At 42.7% G+C, this 16,986-nt stretch overlaps 1 protein-coding gene across 2 annotated transcripts in view; it reads left to right on the forward strand.

Annotated features, from left to right (window-relative positions):
* The window catches only part of itga9 (integrin, alpha 9), a 550,508-nt gene that overhangs the window by 12,939 nt on the left and 520,583 nt on the right, over window positions 1–16,986 (forward strand). The window contains exon 3 of one of the 2 annotated variants that reach the window (XM_068032283.1): window positions 4,852–4,958. In XM_068032283.1, the coding sequence (XP_067888384.1) occupies window positions 4,852–4,958 (107 nt within the window). Of the gene's footprint in view, window positions 1–4,851; window positions 4,959–16,986 lie in introns of those variants that run through there. The other variant, XM_068032284.1, reaches the window with a different exon arrangement.

Consider the following 16,986-nt stretch of genomic DNA (forward strand, 5'->3'; position numbering starts at 1 on the left):
GCAAGTTCCCCTCCAAGTCACACACCATCCTGACTTGGAACTATATCGCCGTTCCTTCACTGTCCCTGGGTCAAAATCCTGGAACTCCCTTCCTAACAGCACTGTGGGCATACCTACCCCAAATGGACTGCAGCGGTTCAAGAAGGCAGCTCACCACCACCACCTTCTCAAGGGCAATTAAAGATGGGCAAAAAATGCTGGCCTGGCCAGCGACGCCCACATCCCATGAATGAATAAAAAAAATAGGGAAAGGGATGTTTCCTTTTGATGGAGAATCTAGAACTAGGGATCACTGTTTAAAAATTTAAGACAGCAATGAGGAGAATTTTTTTCTCTCAGAGGGTTGTGAGTCTTTGGAACTCTCTTCCTCAAAAGACGGTGGAAGCAGAGTCTTTGAATATTTTTAAGGCAGAGGTAGATGGATTCTTGATAAGCAAGGGGATGAAAGGTTATCGGGTCGGCGGGAATGTGGAATTGAGATTACAATCAGATCAACCATGATCTTGTTGAATGGCGGAGCAGGTTCGAGGGGCCGAGTGTTTGTATGTTCGTAAGTAGTAGTGGCATGTGTTGAATGGATGGATGGAGAGCATTTGTTGAAGTTGTCTATGAGGGAGAAGCATGACATTGCATAGGAATGAGGGTGAGTGTTAGTGGTGGACGGATAAATGGGGATGTGATTAAGCGCATAAACAAAGCGAGATGGGTGCACCTGCAAGGTAAATTGTTGTGAAGAATGATGTGCTGGAATAGGCTTGCGAAGACAGCATGAGGAGGTTGGGGTTATACGCACATCAGAATGTAGGACAATGTGCCATTGCTCTCACCTTTCCTGCCCTGCTTAGGCCATTGAAGTGCTTTCCACAATGGATCTGGGAACATGGCACCACGCTCCTGCTGCTGGCATCCTTAGCAACCACCAACCACGTCGTCTTTGTCTCACCAACTGTTTTCTTCCTCCCATTGCTGGGGAACAGTATCGCCTTTTGGGTTGTCTTAGCCCCCAGCAGATCAAGAAATCATCAATGAAGCGAGTCACAGCCATTACCCATCTTGACTCTATTCCAATACTTCTTTCTCTCTCCATGGCTAATCCAATGTCTTCAACTTCCATGTTAGGAGTGTCCACTTAAAACTTGGCATTGAGATCATGGGCTGAATTTTACCAGCCCCTTGATGTCGGGGTCATGGCAGGGGGGCCTGTAAGATACTTGTGGGAAAGGATTGCCCCAAGCCCTGAAGCCGAGAAGGCCCTGTCGAATTTTACCGGTGGCGGTGAGGCCTCGGTGTGGATCCCGGCTGCTAGGCAGTGGAGCCTTCATTTAAATATTAAAATTAATTAAAATAACATGCAAATCAACTTACCTTGTCCCGGCAGCCGTCCCACGCTGAATTTACGGCCGTCAGCCGCAACTCGCGCGCCTTCAGAACTCCGTTCAGAGTTCTGAGGGGAAACACAGGTCGGGAGGGGGAAGAGTGAATTTATCATAGCAACATAGGAGCAGGAGCAAGCCATTCAGCCCATCGAGCCTGCCTGCCATTCTGTGATCATGGCTGATCATCCACTTCAATGACCTTTTCCCACACTATCCTCATATCAGGGTGTGGGTTGGGGGGCAAGCCTCGAAAACACTTTTTATTGGCTGTGGGGATGGTGGGAAGGTGTTGAAGGGCAAATGTGAAGAGCTTTTGGGGGGGGGGAAGTTCAGGTTGGGACTAAAATAACTTTTCGACATATAGGCCATTAATAAAACAATTGCAGGGGTTGGGAAAGGGCCTCCAGCTTTTCATTATTTGGTTAACGAAAATCGGCAATGATCTAACTTTAAAAAGTCACATTTTTGCAAAGGGCTTGAAGACTTTTAAAAATGGCGCCTGTGGCGGTGGCGTCGGACACCTTTGCTGGGGACGGTGCGTCTGCCCCCGATGATGCCATCGGGGGTGGCCACTCTGCCCCCTCCATTTAAATGAGCCTCCGCACAAAACAGTGGCTGCACTTCCGTGCCTGAAGGCCGCTGACTTCGAAGCCCTCCACCGCGATGTGCGGCATGCTTATAAAATTCAGCCCCATTTCATACAGGTCATCATCATGCTCATTAATGCTAATAAGATGGGAAACCCAGAAAGCAGATGTTAATTAAGTGGTTAAAGAAGCCACTGACCATGAAATCTCGATTTAACGTCTCATCTAAAAGATGGCATCACTGACAGCGTAGCAGCTCCTCAGTATTGTACTGAAGTATCTGTCAAGGGTAATGTGCTTAAATCTCTGTTATGCGCTGTTACGACTAGGTGAGAAAGGTGTCCCTTTCAGCCTTCGCCTGGTCTTACTGTTACAGGGTTTAATTTTAAAACAGCATGTTTTGAGCTCCCCCTTTGTGAATCCTTGTTCACCGCTTTCCAATTATAATGCAAAGAAATGAGCACAAACAGGCTTTCTTCGGTTTAGAGAAGAAAAATGAAATTTATTAAAACTTAAACTCTAATTCGGTTAACGCCTATGGATACATGATGCACCCATGGTAGCATGCATATGCGATAGACACATGCAGATAGGGACAGAAAAGAGCAGAACAAAAGATAAAGTGGAGAGGTTTGAGGCAATATCTGAAAAGGGTTTTTTGTTACTGTGCTTTGAGGTCGGTGTAGTCCTTGCTTGTACGAAGATCTTACTTTTCATTGGGGCCCAGTATTCTTCTTAAACCTTGTTCACTGTAGGAGACTTTTCTCTCTTGGGGTTCATATGTCTTCAATGGATTCCGAAGCTGGTGAGAGAGATGAGAGCAGACAGGAGAGGCTGCGGCAAGCCAGCCACGAGAGGTCTTTTCAGTCCAGGAGCAAAGAGCTTTCTGCCAGTTCCAAACTCTGTGGCAAGTTCAAATTCAAAAAACTCAGGTTGTCCAGCAAGTTAGTCATGTGAGTAGGGTGTGACCACGTCCGTTTGTGTAATCGTCCATCTTAGCAGTCAACCTGGAATGCGAGCTCCCCCACCCTCATGTCTGGTAATCAAAAGTCCATTGTGGATTGAATGTGTCAGGGCATGGTCTTTTGTCCCTTGTAAGCACTGACGGTAAATATGCGAATGTCTTTCCAGTCAAGGGTCTGGTGTGTTTTTTTTAAAAGCAAGTTCTTTCTTTACTCCAATAACAGTTTAAAAACCAATGTTCATGTGGCGAAATTAATGTGCTTCATTCTTGGCAGGTGGGGGCCTGCATGACATGCGCTTAAACCCATAATCTTCTGGTTTAGAGGCAAGAATCCTACTACTTTGAACACACTTATTTTCGCCTACTCAGAAATGAATTACTTTCAGATATCTATGCTGTAGCCCATACAACAATTAATCCTGACTGTTAGACAAACATGTTCACCTGTGTGGAATTATTTGACATTCTAAAATTGTTGTATCGACAAGACCTTTTATACTGGTCTCCGAACTGGAATTCTGTACGAGAGCCATCTGTTGGCATTTAAATCTGGTTTGTAGAAGCCTGTGACGGTTTGATAGATATGGTTAAATTCTTCTCCTTAGTCTGTCACTGGTGCACAAAACCAATTCAACAGCATAAAAATCGGGTACTGACTCTCAGAGTCTAAATTAAAAGGAGACTGATTTGAGTGGCCTTATACTACACCTTCAAACATTTGCATTTGCTTTAGTTTGTTGTGCAGTGGCTGCAGACAATTCATGACTGTGTTCTCAGAGATAGGTGGCTTGTTGTGGTTAAAATATTTACCTATTTTGGGCATTGACTCCACAACACCCCACAGTAGGACCTCAATTGGAGAAGTGGACCAAAATCAGTTTTCTTATAATGATGCAGCAGCATGAAAGCATATTGAGGTGTCTCCAGATGGCACTGCACTGACGATACTTGGACACAGAATTTATAGCGCAAACAGGCCATTTGGCCCAACTGGCTCATCCAGTGTTAGTGCTCCACTCGATCCTCTGCCTGTCCTACTTCATCTAATCCTATCAGCATATGTTCCTATCCTTTCTCCTTTATGTACTCATGTAGCTTCTCCTTAAATGCTATTCTCCTCAGCCGTTCCATGTGGCAGCAAGTTCCATATTCCAATGACTCTCTGGGTAATGACATATTTCCTAAATTTTTCATTGGACTTATTAGTGACTATCTTATAATTATGCTTCCTAGTTTTGGACTCCCCCCCCCCCCCCTACATCTCCTCTGTATGTATCTTATCAAACACCTTTAAATTTTAAAGACCTTCATTAGGCTACCTCTGAGCTTTCCATTTTCCAGAAAAAAAAGCCGAGCCTGTTTCATGACTGTTATAATCTCTAAATTCTTCTATCATCCTTTTAATTCTTTTCTGCACTTTCTCCTGTATCCAGATATCCTTTTTGTAACATAGGAGCCAGAACTGTGCACAGTTCTCCAGGTTAGAGCTAACTGAGATTGAGAACTTACTTAAACTCATATATTAGAAATGCCATAGATATTCTGATACAGCACACTCTGAGTTCAAAGTTAATTTATATAAATTGTCTGATCATTTGTTTTCTTACCATTAAGCTCCCACTTTGATATGTTACTAAAATTGCTTAATTCATATGATTGGAAAGTCATAGTTTTTATTTTAGCTCAAACACCATTTTATTAGTGGGAGTAAATTTGTAATTCCAGCTATTGACATCCCTACCTTCATGTGTAGGACTAGAGATCCTCAAAGTCACAACCTGCTCGGAATAAACTGGGATATTCCATTTTGAGTTTAAGAATCTCTTAGTGCTCAGTGTCCAAGTGTCAATCAGTTTTTGATGGACAGAAACTCATCATTATTAGGACTTACATGGAGCATAACAATTGTTCTTGAAATTCTCAGGTAATCAACGGGGTAAGACTTGTGGTAAAACTTGCAAAGAGAACAGGGACAACGAGTGGATGGGCGTGAGTCTGTCCCGCCAGGCAGGAGGCAACGGCAGTGTTCTGGTAAGACAACGATGTTTCTTAGCATTTGGGACAACTCAGATGCCCTCTCTGTTTACACTATGATCTCTGATACAACATGATTTGTTTATAGCTCTTTCTCCACTGGGGAAGTCATCTCTTTAAAACAGTTCCCCAAACTGCTCAGATACAAATCAGGTTGTGTCAAATGGTGAGTAGCCAATCAGAGGTTATAGTCTCCTCCTGTGGGGAAAAGGGAGGTATCAGATGGTGAAGACTGTCCAGTTGTTAACTGGACCTCCCAGCAATTCACTAAAGAGGCCAGTGGTAAAAGGTCTGGGTACATGATGCCTACAATTTTGAATGAAAAAGTGAGACTCATACGGACCAGAGAAAAGTGGGGAAAAACTTAAAACAGAAAAATTACATAATGTAGCAGGGTGATTGAGGGCCGGTATGCTAGCCGCAGGCTGATGAAGCCTCTGGTCCCTAAGTATGTGTATGGCTGTTTAAGAACCTCACCTGTTAAAGATAAATGCACCTGGAGTGAAAGGACTTTGATTGGGAGGGGACTTTCCCTAGCCAGGTGAGCATAAAAGGGGAGGCTTAGGGGGAGTAAGGTGTGAGAGATGCTGGGAGTTGAAGAGCTAATGTATTGTGTGATCTTGCTTTTTGTTAGTTGCATTGAAAGGTGTTTAGAACTGGATTGTCAAACGATTACAGTTTGTAGAAGAAGGCTTTAAGATGGTAGGACCAATAACAATATGCAAAAGAACAGTCCCTGGGATACCTGATTTAGGATTTATTCACCAATAAGACAACAATGCTAAAAATAATTCCAAAGTTCCAGGCCCATAAATTTCAAACAGAATAAACTAGCAAGTACAAAATACGAGGGTAAGAAAGGACTGTGCCGTCTGGGCTGTGAGGGCCGATTGCCACATGTAGGCCCCCAGGCTGCAGTTTGGCACTCTTTGTCTAGTGTAGTGGTCAGCATTCATCTCACAATCCACATCAATAAAACAGATTAATTAGTCATACGTTTTGTTACATGGCTGCTCTGCTCAATGAGATAAACCTTCACTGCAAGCACTGAGGCATTTGAGGGGTGATAAGATGCTATATATACAGGCAAGTCTTTTTTAATGGCTATATGAAAACCAATTCTGATCTTCCTGGAAAATAATTTGCATTTAACTTATCTTACTATCTGTTATGTTTCTAGGACTATACTGTGATCTGTCATATTATGTCATAAATGATTCTATGTTTAAATATTTATGGGATTTCATTCCTTAATTGTAGCCATTTTAAGATTGGTTGCATTAAGCAGAGTCTGATGAGATACAATGTGTAAAATTGCATGTAATCCAATGGGAAAGACTGAGGTTTATATAGTGCCTTTCACAAACTCAGGATGCCCTAAAGTCAAAGAAGCACTTTTGAAGTGTAGTGCCATAGAACCAAAGAAAGGTTATGTCACAGAAAGAGGGCATTCTGCACATAGTGTGTGCGCCAGCCGAAAAAAATAGCCACCCAATCTAATCCCACCTTCCTGCACCTGGTCCGTAGCCTTGCAGGTTACAGCACTTCAGATGCAGGTCCAGATACCTTTTAATGAGTTGAGGGTTTCTGCCTCCACCACCATTCCTGGCAGTGAATTCCAGACATCCATCATCCTCTGAATGAGAAAGTTTTCCCTCAGCTCCCCTCTAATCCTTCTACCAATCACCTTAAATTTGTGCCCCCTGGTAGTTGAGCTCTCCGCTAAGGGAAACCTGTCTACTCTATCTAGGTCCCCCCTAGTTTTGTACACCTCAAATTAAGTCACCCCTCAGCCTCCTCTGTTCTAAGGAAAACAACTGTAGCCTATCCAATCTTCCCTCATAGCTGAAATTTTCAAGCCCTGGCAATATTCTTATAAATCTCCTCTGTACTCACTCCAGCGCAATTATGTTCTTCCTGTAATGTGACCAGAACTGTATGCAATACTCTAGCTGTGGCCTAACCAGCAGTTTATACATTAAATCCCTGCTTTTGTATTCTATGCCTCGGCCAATAAATGAAAGCATTCCATATGCCCTCTTCACAACTTTATATACCTGTCCTGCCACCTTCAGGGACCTGTGGACATGCACTCCAAGGTCTCTGACTTCCTCAACCCCTCTCAATATCCTCCCGTTTATCGTGTATTCCCTTGCTTTGTTTGCTGTCACCAAATGCATTACCTCACACATTGCTGGATTGAATTCCATCTGACACTTTTTCACCCACACAACCAAATCATTGATATCATTCTGGAGTCTACGGCTATCCTCTTCACTATCAACTACATGGCCAATTTTTGTGTCATCAGCAAATTTCCCAATCATGCCTCCCACATTTAAGTCCAAATCATTAATATATACCACAAACAGCAAGGGACCCAACACTGAGCCCTGTGGAATGCCACTGAAAACATCCTTCAACCATTAACCTTTGTTTCCTGTCACTGAGCCAATTTTGGATCCAACTTGCCACATTCCCCTGAATCCCATGGGCTTTTACTTTTCTGACCAGTCTGTCATGTGGGACCTTGTAAATTATTAAAAGTCCATGTAGACAACATCCACTGCACTACCCTCATCAATCCTCCTTGTTACTTCCTCAAAATATTCAATTAAGTTAGTAAGACATGACCTTTCCTTAACAAATCCATACTGACTATCCTGATTAATTTGTGCCTTTCTAAGTGACAATTTATCCTATCTCTCAGAATTGATTCTAATAATTTGCCCACCACTGAGATCAGACTGACCAGCCTATAATTGGGTCAAAATCCTGGAACTCCCTTCCTAACAGCACTGTGGGTATACCTACCCCAAATGGACTGCAGCAGTTCAAGAAGGCAGCTCACCACCACCACCTTCTCAAGGGCAATTAGGGATGGGCAATAAATGCTGGCCTGGCCAGCATCGCCCACATCCCATGAATGAATAAAAAAAAATAATTATCTGGCTAATCCCTTGCACCTTTTTTAAACAATGGTACAACATTTGTAGACCTCCAATCCTCTGGTACCTGGCCTATATCTAGTGAGGATTTGAAAATGATTTCAGGGCATCTGCTATTTCCTCCCTTCCTTTAACAGCCTGGGATACAATCCATCTGGCCCTGGTGATTTATCCACTTTCAAGGATGTCAGACCCTCTAGTTCTTCCTCTCTCATTTTGCTTATTCTATCTAATATTTCACACTCCTCTTTTACTACAATATCTGCATCAACCCTCTCCTTTGTGAAGACAGAGACAAAGTACTCATTAAGAACCCTGCTCACATCTTCTGCATCCATGATAGGCCCTACCCTTTCCTTAGTTATCCTCTTGCTCTTAATGTACTGATAAAACATCTTAGTGTTTTCCTTGATTTTACTTGTCAACATTTTTTCATGTCCTCTCTTTGCTTTCCTAACTTCCATTTTTACTTCACCCCTGCTCTTTCTATGCTCCTCAAGGCTTTCTAAATATTAAGTTTTTTGTGATTGTCATAAGTTTTCTTTTTCTGCTTTATCTTACCCTGTATGCTTCTAGATAACCAGGAGGCTCTAGATTTGGCAGTACCACCCTTTTTCTTTGTGGGGATATGCCTACACAGTGCTCGTAGAATCTCACTTTTGAATGCTTCCGACTCATTTGCCACTGATTTTCCTTCAAGTAGCTGTATCCAGTCCACTTTTGCTTGATTACCTCTCAGCTTCGTAAAATTTGCCTTCCCCCAATTTAGAACTTTTACTCCTGTTTTATCTTTGTCCTTTTCCATGATTATGCTCACTGTATTATGGTCACTATCTCCAAAATGATCACCCACTGCTACTTCATCCACTTGCCCAGCTTCATTTCCTAAGACTAAATCTAGAATTACACCTCCTCTCGTTGGACTTGTTACATGCTGGCTAAAAAAGTTCTCTTGAATGCAGTTCAAGAATTTTGTGCCCTCTGTGCCCTTCACACTGTTTGTATTCCAGTTGATATTAGGATAGCTGAAGTCCTCAACTATGATTGCCCTATTGTGTTTGCACTCAGAAATTTGCCTACATATTTGTTCTTCTATCTCCCTCACACTAGTTGAGGGTCTATAGTACACTCCTAGTAGTGTAGCTGCCCCTTTTTAATTTCTGAGCTTAACCCATATGGCCTCATTCTTTCACACAAAGAATAGTGGGTATCTGGAATGAGCTGCCTGAGGAGGTGGTGGAGGCAGGAACAGTAGCGACATTTAAGAGGCATCTGGACAGGTACTTGAATGAGCAAGGCATAGAGGGATATGAAATTAATGCAGGCAGGTGGGATTAGTATAGATAGGCTTTATGGTCGGCATGGACGCGGTGGGCCGAAGGGCCTGTTTCTATGCTGTACGACTATGATTCTGTGACTCATTTGATGATTCATTTAGCATATCATCCCTCCTCACAGCTGTAATTGATTCTTTAACCAATAATGCTACACCCCCTTCTTTTTTATCCTCCTCTCTATCATGCCTGAAAACTCTATATCCAGGGATGTTGAGCTGCCATTTTTGCCCCTCTTTAAGCCAAATTTCCATTATAGCATTGATATAATGCTGCCATGTGACTATCTGTGCCCTCAGATCATCGGCTTTAGAACTATAGAACCATAGACAAGTTATGTCACAGACGGAGGCCATTCAGCCCATCGTGTCTGCAGTTACCAAAACATCTAGCCGCCCAATCTAATCCCACCTTCCAGCACCTGGTCTGTAGCCTTGCAGGTTACAGCACTTCAGGTGCCTGTCCAGGTACCTTTTAAATGAATTGAGGGTTTCTGCCTCCACCACCGATCCTGGCAGTGAATTCCAAACACCCACCACCCTCTGGGCGAAAAAGTTTTTCCTCATGTCCCCTCGAACCCTTCTACCAATCACCTTAAATCTGTGTCCCCTGGTAATTAACCTCTCCGCGAAGAGAAACAGGTCCTCCCTGTCTACTCTATCTAGGCCCTTCATCATTTTGTACACCTCAGTTAAGTCACCCCTCAGCCTCCTCTGTTCTAAGGAACACCACTATTTGCTATACTCCTTGCATGTAAATAAATGCATTTTAACATTGCAAAATTCCTATGCTGCACACTTTTTTACTTTTGCTTCTTCTGTCTTTCAGTGACTCACTAATTTTCTGCCTTCCGTTCCCTGCTCTGAATTTGTCCTTTCTGAAACTGCCCTCAGGTTTCCATCCCTCTGCCAATTTAGTTTAAACCAACCCCAACAGCATTAGAAAACCTTCCTGCAAGGATATTCGTCCTGGTCCTGTTCAGGTGTCGACTGTCCAGTTTGTACAGGTCCCACCTTCCCGAGAACTGGTCCCAATGCCCCAGAAATCTGAAACCCTCCCTCCTGCACCATCTCTGCAGCCACGCATTCATCTGGTGTATTCTCCTATTTCTATACTCACTAGCACATGGCCTTGGGAGCAATCCGGAGAGTTTGAGGTCCTGATGTCTAATCTCTTTCCTAACTCCCTAAACTCAGCCTGCAGGACTGCATCCCTTTTCCTTCCTATATTGTTGGTATGAATGTGGATCACGACTTCTGGCTGTGCACCCTAGCCCTCCAGAATGTTCTGTAATTGCTCGGTGATATCCATGACCCTTGCAACAGGGAGGCAACACACCATCCTGGAATCATGTCTGTGACCACAGAAATGCTTGTCTGTTCCCCTGAGTATAGAATCCCCTACCACTATTGCTCTCATCTTTTCTCCTCCCACCCTGCACAGCTGAGCCACCCATGGGTCCTCTGGTCACGACTCTCGCTGCACTATCCAGAGGAATCCTTTCTCCCATTGGTACTCAGAAAGTGGGATGTCCTCCGGGGTCTCCTGCTCTACCTGCCTTGTCCTTCTTGTCTGTCTGCCAGCTGCACAGTACTTCTCTGCCTGCGCTCTCTTAAGCTGCGGGGTGACCACCTCCTGAAACGTGCTATTTATTTACTGCACTAAAATTGGGAGTTAAATAAACACAATAAAATGGTTATAAATAGAACAAACAAACAAGTAACCACCTACCGACTACTGGTATTTTAGCTTCTACTTAGTAGATAGACTTAAATGTTAGAGAAAAAATAAAAATCAGCAGAAAAGAAAATAAGTAAGAAAATACCCACCAGATACTCATTGACTTTCTACCTGTGCCTCACCGCTCTCTCTCCCATTTCACACTGTTTGTAGCTCCAAAGTCTCACCCAGCCAGTCACCTACCTGCTTCCCTGTGATGTCACGCCTCGATTTTTCTTTCCAAGCGCCGGCAGACTGGCAGCAGCAGGAGCAGCTAGCCCCGCCCCTCCCTTGCTGATTCCCGGTGAACTCTCCCGCTTGCCCTCTCTCCCTCTCAGTTAAATTTAAATTGATTTATCTTAATTAATTTATAGTTCCCTCCGTACATAACTCCCTCACTTACCAAACTCCCCACTTCACACTCTGTGCAGACAAGCAGCACTCAGAGACCCCTGAATTTATATTCTCTGAAAACAATGATAAATCAGGTTTGCTAGAGCTCTGCTAGAGCTCAGAAACCAGTTTAAGCTAGCTACCTATTAACTAGCTACAGCAACTCAGAGCTTGTATATCCCTGTTTAAAACTGTAAGACACTTAACTTTCCTCTTAAATTAAACAATAGTTTTAGTTAATTGCTAAATTTAAACAAAGAAACTAGACTGGAGAGATTAATCCTTAAAATGCCATCACCTACCAACCTCCCTTCTTCACACTCATTACAGTCACTATTGCAATGTAGAAACTGTGGCAGCCAATTTGTAGACAGCAAAATCCCAAAAATAGCAATGAAATAAATGACCAGATCATCTATTTTTGTGATGTTGATTCCATCATCGTCATCATTTAGGCAGTGATCATCCACTGGAGGATGTAACCATCCTCATACCTTTTCCATTTATCTCTATCCCTTGCTGTTCTCACCCATGTGGTTCCTAGTTATGATATTATGTCATCTCTCCATCTTCTTCTTGGTCTTCCCCTTCTTTTTCCTGTTCTTTGCTACCACTCGGTTAGCCTTTTTGTCCACCTGTTATAACTTCTTTGAGCAACATGTCCAGCCAATCTCCATTTGGCCTCTTTTATTTTCTAAATGATGTCCTTAACTCTGGTTTTCTGACGTATTACATTATACCTGATTTTATTCTGAATAGTGATGTGTAACATTAGCCTTTCTGTGGCTCTCTGAGCTGTACAGAGTTTTTGTTTTATATATTTTGTAGTTGCCCATGATTCTGTCCCATATGTCATGGTCGGTAGCACACACCGATCATACACCCTCCTCCTTAACGCCAGTGGTATTTTCTGCTCACACAGAATGGGCTGGATTCTGTTCCTATGGTAGGGCTCCTGGCACCAGTCCGAAATGTTATGAAATTCCCACCTTGGCCAGCTGGAGACCCCTTGGCGTGATTCTACAGCACCGAGCCAATTAACAGCCCAGCACCAAGATCCTGGACTCTTTAAAGACGGGGATCTCGCCTCCAAGAGCTGCTAGCCAATCACAGGGCTGGACGCTCAGCAGTATTGGCAGCGCCACCGGGAGCAGTGGTCACTGCCAAAACTGCAAGAGGCCTTGGACCCAGGCTCAGCATTGGAGCCGGATCCAAGGTAAGTAAGGCAGGGTCGCCATGGCCGGTGCAGAAGGCTCTGGCAAGGTGGGGTGGGAGGGTGGACATTAATTGCAGGGGGACAGGGTTCAAGGAGTTTCAGGTTTTCCTGGCAAGGGCCCTTTGTGGGCCACAGATTGCCCCCCCCCCAACTAAGCCCACAGGGAGGTCGCCTCATTTTATTGGGCGACCTCCCCGCATGGCGGAGGCCACACCTCCACGCCGCTGGTTAAATCCAGCAGCAGCAGAAAGATAACAGACCACTTAAAGGCCTGAATCGGCCTCTGGGTGGGAAGGCCCTAGTCGGCCTATCCCACTCCCGACAAAATTGAGATGTGATGGGCCCTCCATCCGCCCCCCCTCCCGCCTCCCATTGCAATTCTATGGGCCCCTTTGCCTCCAAACCAATCTCCGGGGGCCCATAAAATTCAGCCTGTGTCTCCCAAAACAACTCCATACTGCTCCAATCCTACTCAGTACCCCTTCATTTGTATAATCCTCCATTTTAAATGTTTAGCCCACATATTTGTATTCAGTCATTTTTTCAATTTCTTGGTCTTCAATTTGTAAAGGTATCTTCTGTCTTGAAGTTGGTCATATACTTTGTTCATTTTCAGTCCAATGTTTATACTCTCTTTATTTAAGTTACTTAGTTGTATTTCCACATCTTTAACAAATGAAGTTATTCGTGTGACATCATCTGCAAAGTGCGAGTCTGTTAGTTTTTCTCCAGCAATATTTAATCCTCTCTCCTTTAAGGATATCTTCTTGAATATGCCTTTCATTATTGTGGTGAATATCTTAAGTGAAATTGTATCCCCTTGTCTCACTCCTCTTTCAATATTTATCAACTGCGTATTATGGCTGTTGCATCTTGCAACTGTAAATGTCCTCTATGATCTTCACATATCCCTCTTCTATTCCTGTCTTCCTTAAAGCTATAAATAAATCTCTGTGCTGCACTGAATTGAATGCCTTCTCATAGTCAATAAATCGAACGCACAGGTTCAGCTAATATTTGTTTGCTTTCTCAATGAGATGCTTCATTATATGTGGATGGCCTGTTGTAGCGTCTCCTTCCCTAAACCCCACCTGTCTCTTGGTTAGTGTTCATCTAATGTTGTCTTTATTCTATTTTGAATAACTCTAGTTAGAATTTTGTACAAATGAGATAATAGACTGATGGGTCGATAATTCTTAATGTCTGCTCATTCTCCTTTTTTATGAAAAATAATAATTTTTGCTTCTTTCCAACTTCTTTTGTTCCTTGAATATTTGGTTTTATAATATAGTGAGCGGCGTGATGATCTCATTACTTCCCTCCTTGAGTATATCACTTGTTAGTTCATCCTCCCCAGGGGTTTTATTTCTTTTTATCTGTTTCAATGCATTTTCAACTTCTGCCTCAGTAACATTTGGTATTTTGTTTGCGTTTGATGACACTGTTGTTTCTTTACCTTCAGATCCTTCTGCTTTGGAACTGTATAAGTCCTGGCAGAAGCCGAACATACCTTAAACACTTCTCCTCAATTTGATGTAACGTTGCCATCTGCTTTCGTTAATTGTTGAATTCTTCTTTTTTTTTATTCATTCAATGGGATGTGGGCATCGCTGGCCAGGCCAGCATTTATTGCCCATTCCGAATTGCCCTCTTGTTTTTGCCCTGTTTCTTTTAAAGATTTCTTTTGGCCCCCTTCCTGTTTCTAATATTGTTTTAATTTTCTCCTTTCTTCTCATCCTGTTCCTTTTGCATCACTTTTTCCTAGTTATTTTTCCTAGTTAAAATAACTAGGAAGTTGGTCATGGAATAAATTCTGGAAAGACGGAATAGAACTGCTCTTATCAGAATAAAGCCATGAGATCTATCACATCTACCTGAAAGGGCAAACAGGGCCTCAGTTTAACGTCTCACCTGAAAGATGGCACCTCTGACAGTGCAGCACTCCCTCAGTACTGCACTAAAGTGCCAGCCTAAATTATGATGCATTTTCACCCTGTGTAAAGTTGCTCAGATTATTCAACCATAAAAACAGTTCAACATGGAGTACTGGGCTATTGATCATTGACATCTTCTAATCAGGATAGTGCAGCACTTGTAAAACACCACACATAACCATCAGCATTATTTTGTGTAAGCATTATTGAGTTCAATATCCTCTGTTTGAGGAATGTGCCTCTGTTTCATGGATGGACTTTGCAAAGTGAACTGTATTTTAAAGGGTTTTGTGGATATAAGAACCAAACTGTTCAGATGGCAATATGCAGCTCCCGAGTGACACCTATGCAGTTCAGAGAAAGGCGGTACTTAGATCAGGCAGCTACTCCCATTCTGCCAACAGTTTGTATGGAAAGAACGGTGCTCAAAGAAAATAAGCTGGTCTGGCTTGATATTTTTTGGAAAGTCAGTGGGTGAAGGTTAGAACTGGAGCCAATCTTTACAGACTTTTATAAGCATTTATTTACAGTTACACAATACAAGCATGCACTTTCTCAACCACTAACCACAGTTTCAGTCTGTGTCTATTTATAGGGGCACAAGTGAATACCCAGAAATGCCCACCACCTGCATACAATTAAAAATAATGAATCACAACTAATATACAATTAACATGGTTCATCTATTTAACCCTTTCTTGAGCTGGGCCAATGGTGCTATAATCAGACTAATTTCAATAACTGGCTGTTAATGACTGATTCTGTAATTAATTCGATTTGGAAATAAATCATTCTGGTAGTATAGTCTTACTAAAGTGTCTGGATGACTGATAATCATTTTATAGGATGACGTGGATGAGTAGTGAAAATCTTGCATGTAAATCTAGAGACGATAAAGAAATCTATTGTTCACTGTGCATGATATCTGCATTACTTTCTGCACAGGGTCTTGATTCAGTTAATAGCAAGTGTGGACTTGCCTGTGAGAGCTGAGTGTTGTATTGGACAGAACAAAGAAATACCTAGTGAAGACCAAACCATAATGAGCACTTTACTGTAATTTGAGTTGGAGTAATAGAATAAACAGTGTGGTAAATACAGGACCTGTACAGAATTGTATTTGCATTGGTAATTGTGGGACGCAGAACCACATTAAGAGAGGATCACCTTAAGAGGATGTAAGTGAAGGTGACCGGAGGAAGTGATACTGTGTCACACATGACCAGGGAGTTGTGGGTGTAGCCCGACAGAGTAAGACTTGTGATAGTGAGGCTCATAAATATGCATATACAAATATATATATATATATATATATATGCATGTGTGTGTTCTAGTTAAGTTATAATTAAACCCACATTTTCTTTGGATATTACTTGCAGTCCTGCGAATCTTACAATAGTTCACATACCAAAGAAACAAGTACTATTACATCGTGGCAACATTTGGGATATGTTTTTTCTGAAGACCACCAAATTTTACATTGTGGCGATGTTTGATGTTTTTAATGAAGAACACACCAAGAGAGAACAAAGAGCAAATAATTGCTTACCTGGAGCGACTGAAGATTCAGGTGGCAAGTAGTTGACAGGAGACTCCACAACAGTGCAGCGTGCGAGGACTGCAGACAGGACCCTGGGAGGTGTTGAAACTCTTTGAGTACTGTAGAAAATTTGCCAGGAGATCAGAGCTTTCAACTAATCTGGCAGTGGGTTGAAAAATTTGAAAAGAAGTACAGCCATACTGCTTTAGCGTTCCCCTTTTTTTTGCTTTGTGGGTGAGGCCTAAGCTAAAAAGAGCAGAAAGAACTCAACAGTGCCACTGGAGGTCCAGCACAATGTAAAAGACTGATTGTGGCAGCTGCCAGTACTGCAAGCTGCGGAGAGAGATGCCTGAGAGAGGAAAGAAATACTCTCCCAGATTTAAAAAAGTGAACTAACCTGTGTAAACAAAAGCAGCTGTAGTCTCATCCTTAAAAGGGGCAGGTCTGCAAAAAACAAACTTGTCTTAAAAAAGGAAACTGTAAAGGAATCTGTAAAGCAGAGAGACTGTAAAAGAAGTGTGTCTGTGAAAAAGAAATTCTGTAAAAAGTCCTATATTTATCAAAAGTAGGATCATCCAGAAAAATGGCTTTTAGGTATTCAATCATGGATTGGAAGGCGCCAGACATAGAGTCTGAATTTAAACTGTTCCGACAACGGATCAAACTGTGTCTCCTGGATCAGGAAGTGAGCGAATCAGAGAAACAAGCTGTAAAAATCAAGATCACACTGGGCAATGAGGGCCTGCAACAGATCAACACATCAGGATTGTCAGCTGAGCATCAGAATGATCCCAGCATTCATGGAGGAACAACTCAAGGTGAAGCTCAATTTCCAAGTACATAGGCTTGAGCTTGTGACGTACCGGCAAAGGCAAGGTGAGTTCATTGACCAGTTTATTGCAAGGTGCCAAGACAAAGCTCAAGAATGCGACTTTGCAGAT

The sequence above is a fragment of the Heterodontus francisci genome, chromosome 5, assembly GCF_036365525.1.
Source record: "Heterodontus francisci isolate sHetFra1 chromosome 5, sHetFra1.hap1, whole genome shotgun sequence".
Taxonomy (NCBI): domain Eukaryota; kingdom Metazoa; phylum Chordata; class Chondrichthyes; order Heterodontiformes; family Heterodontidae; genus Heterodontus; species Heterodontus francisci.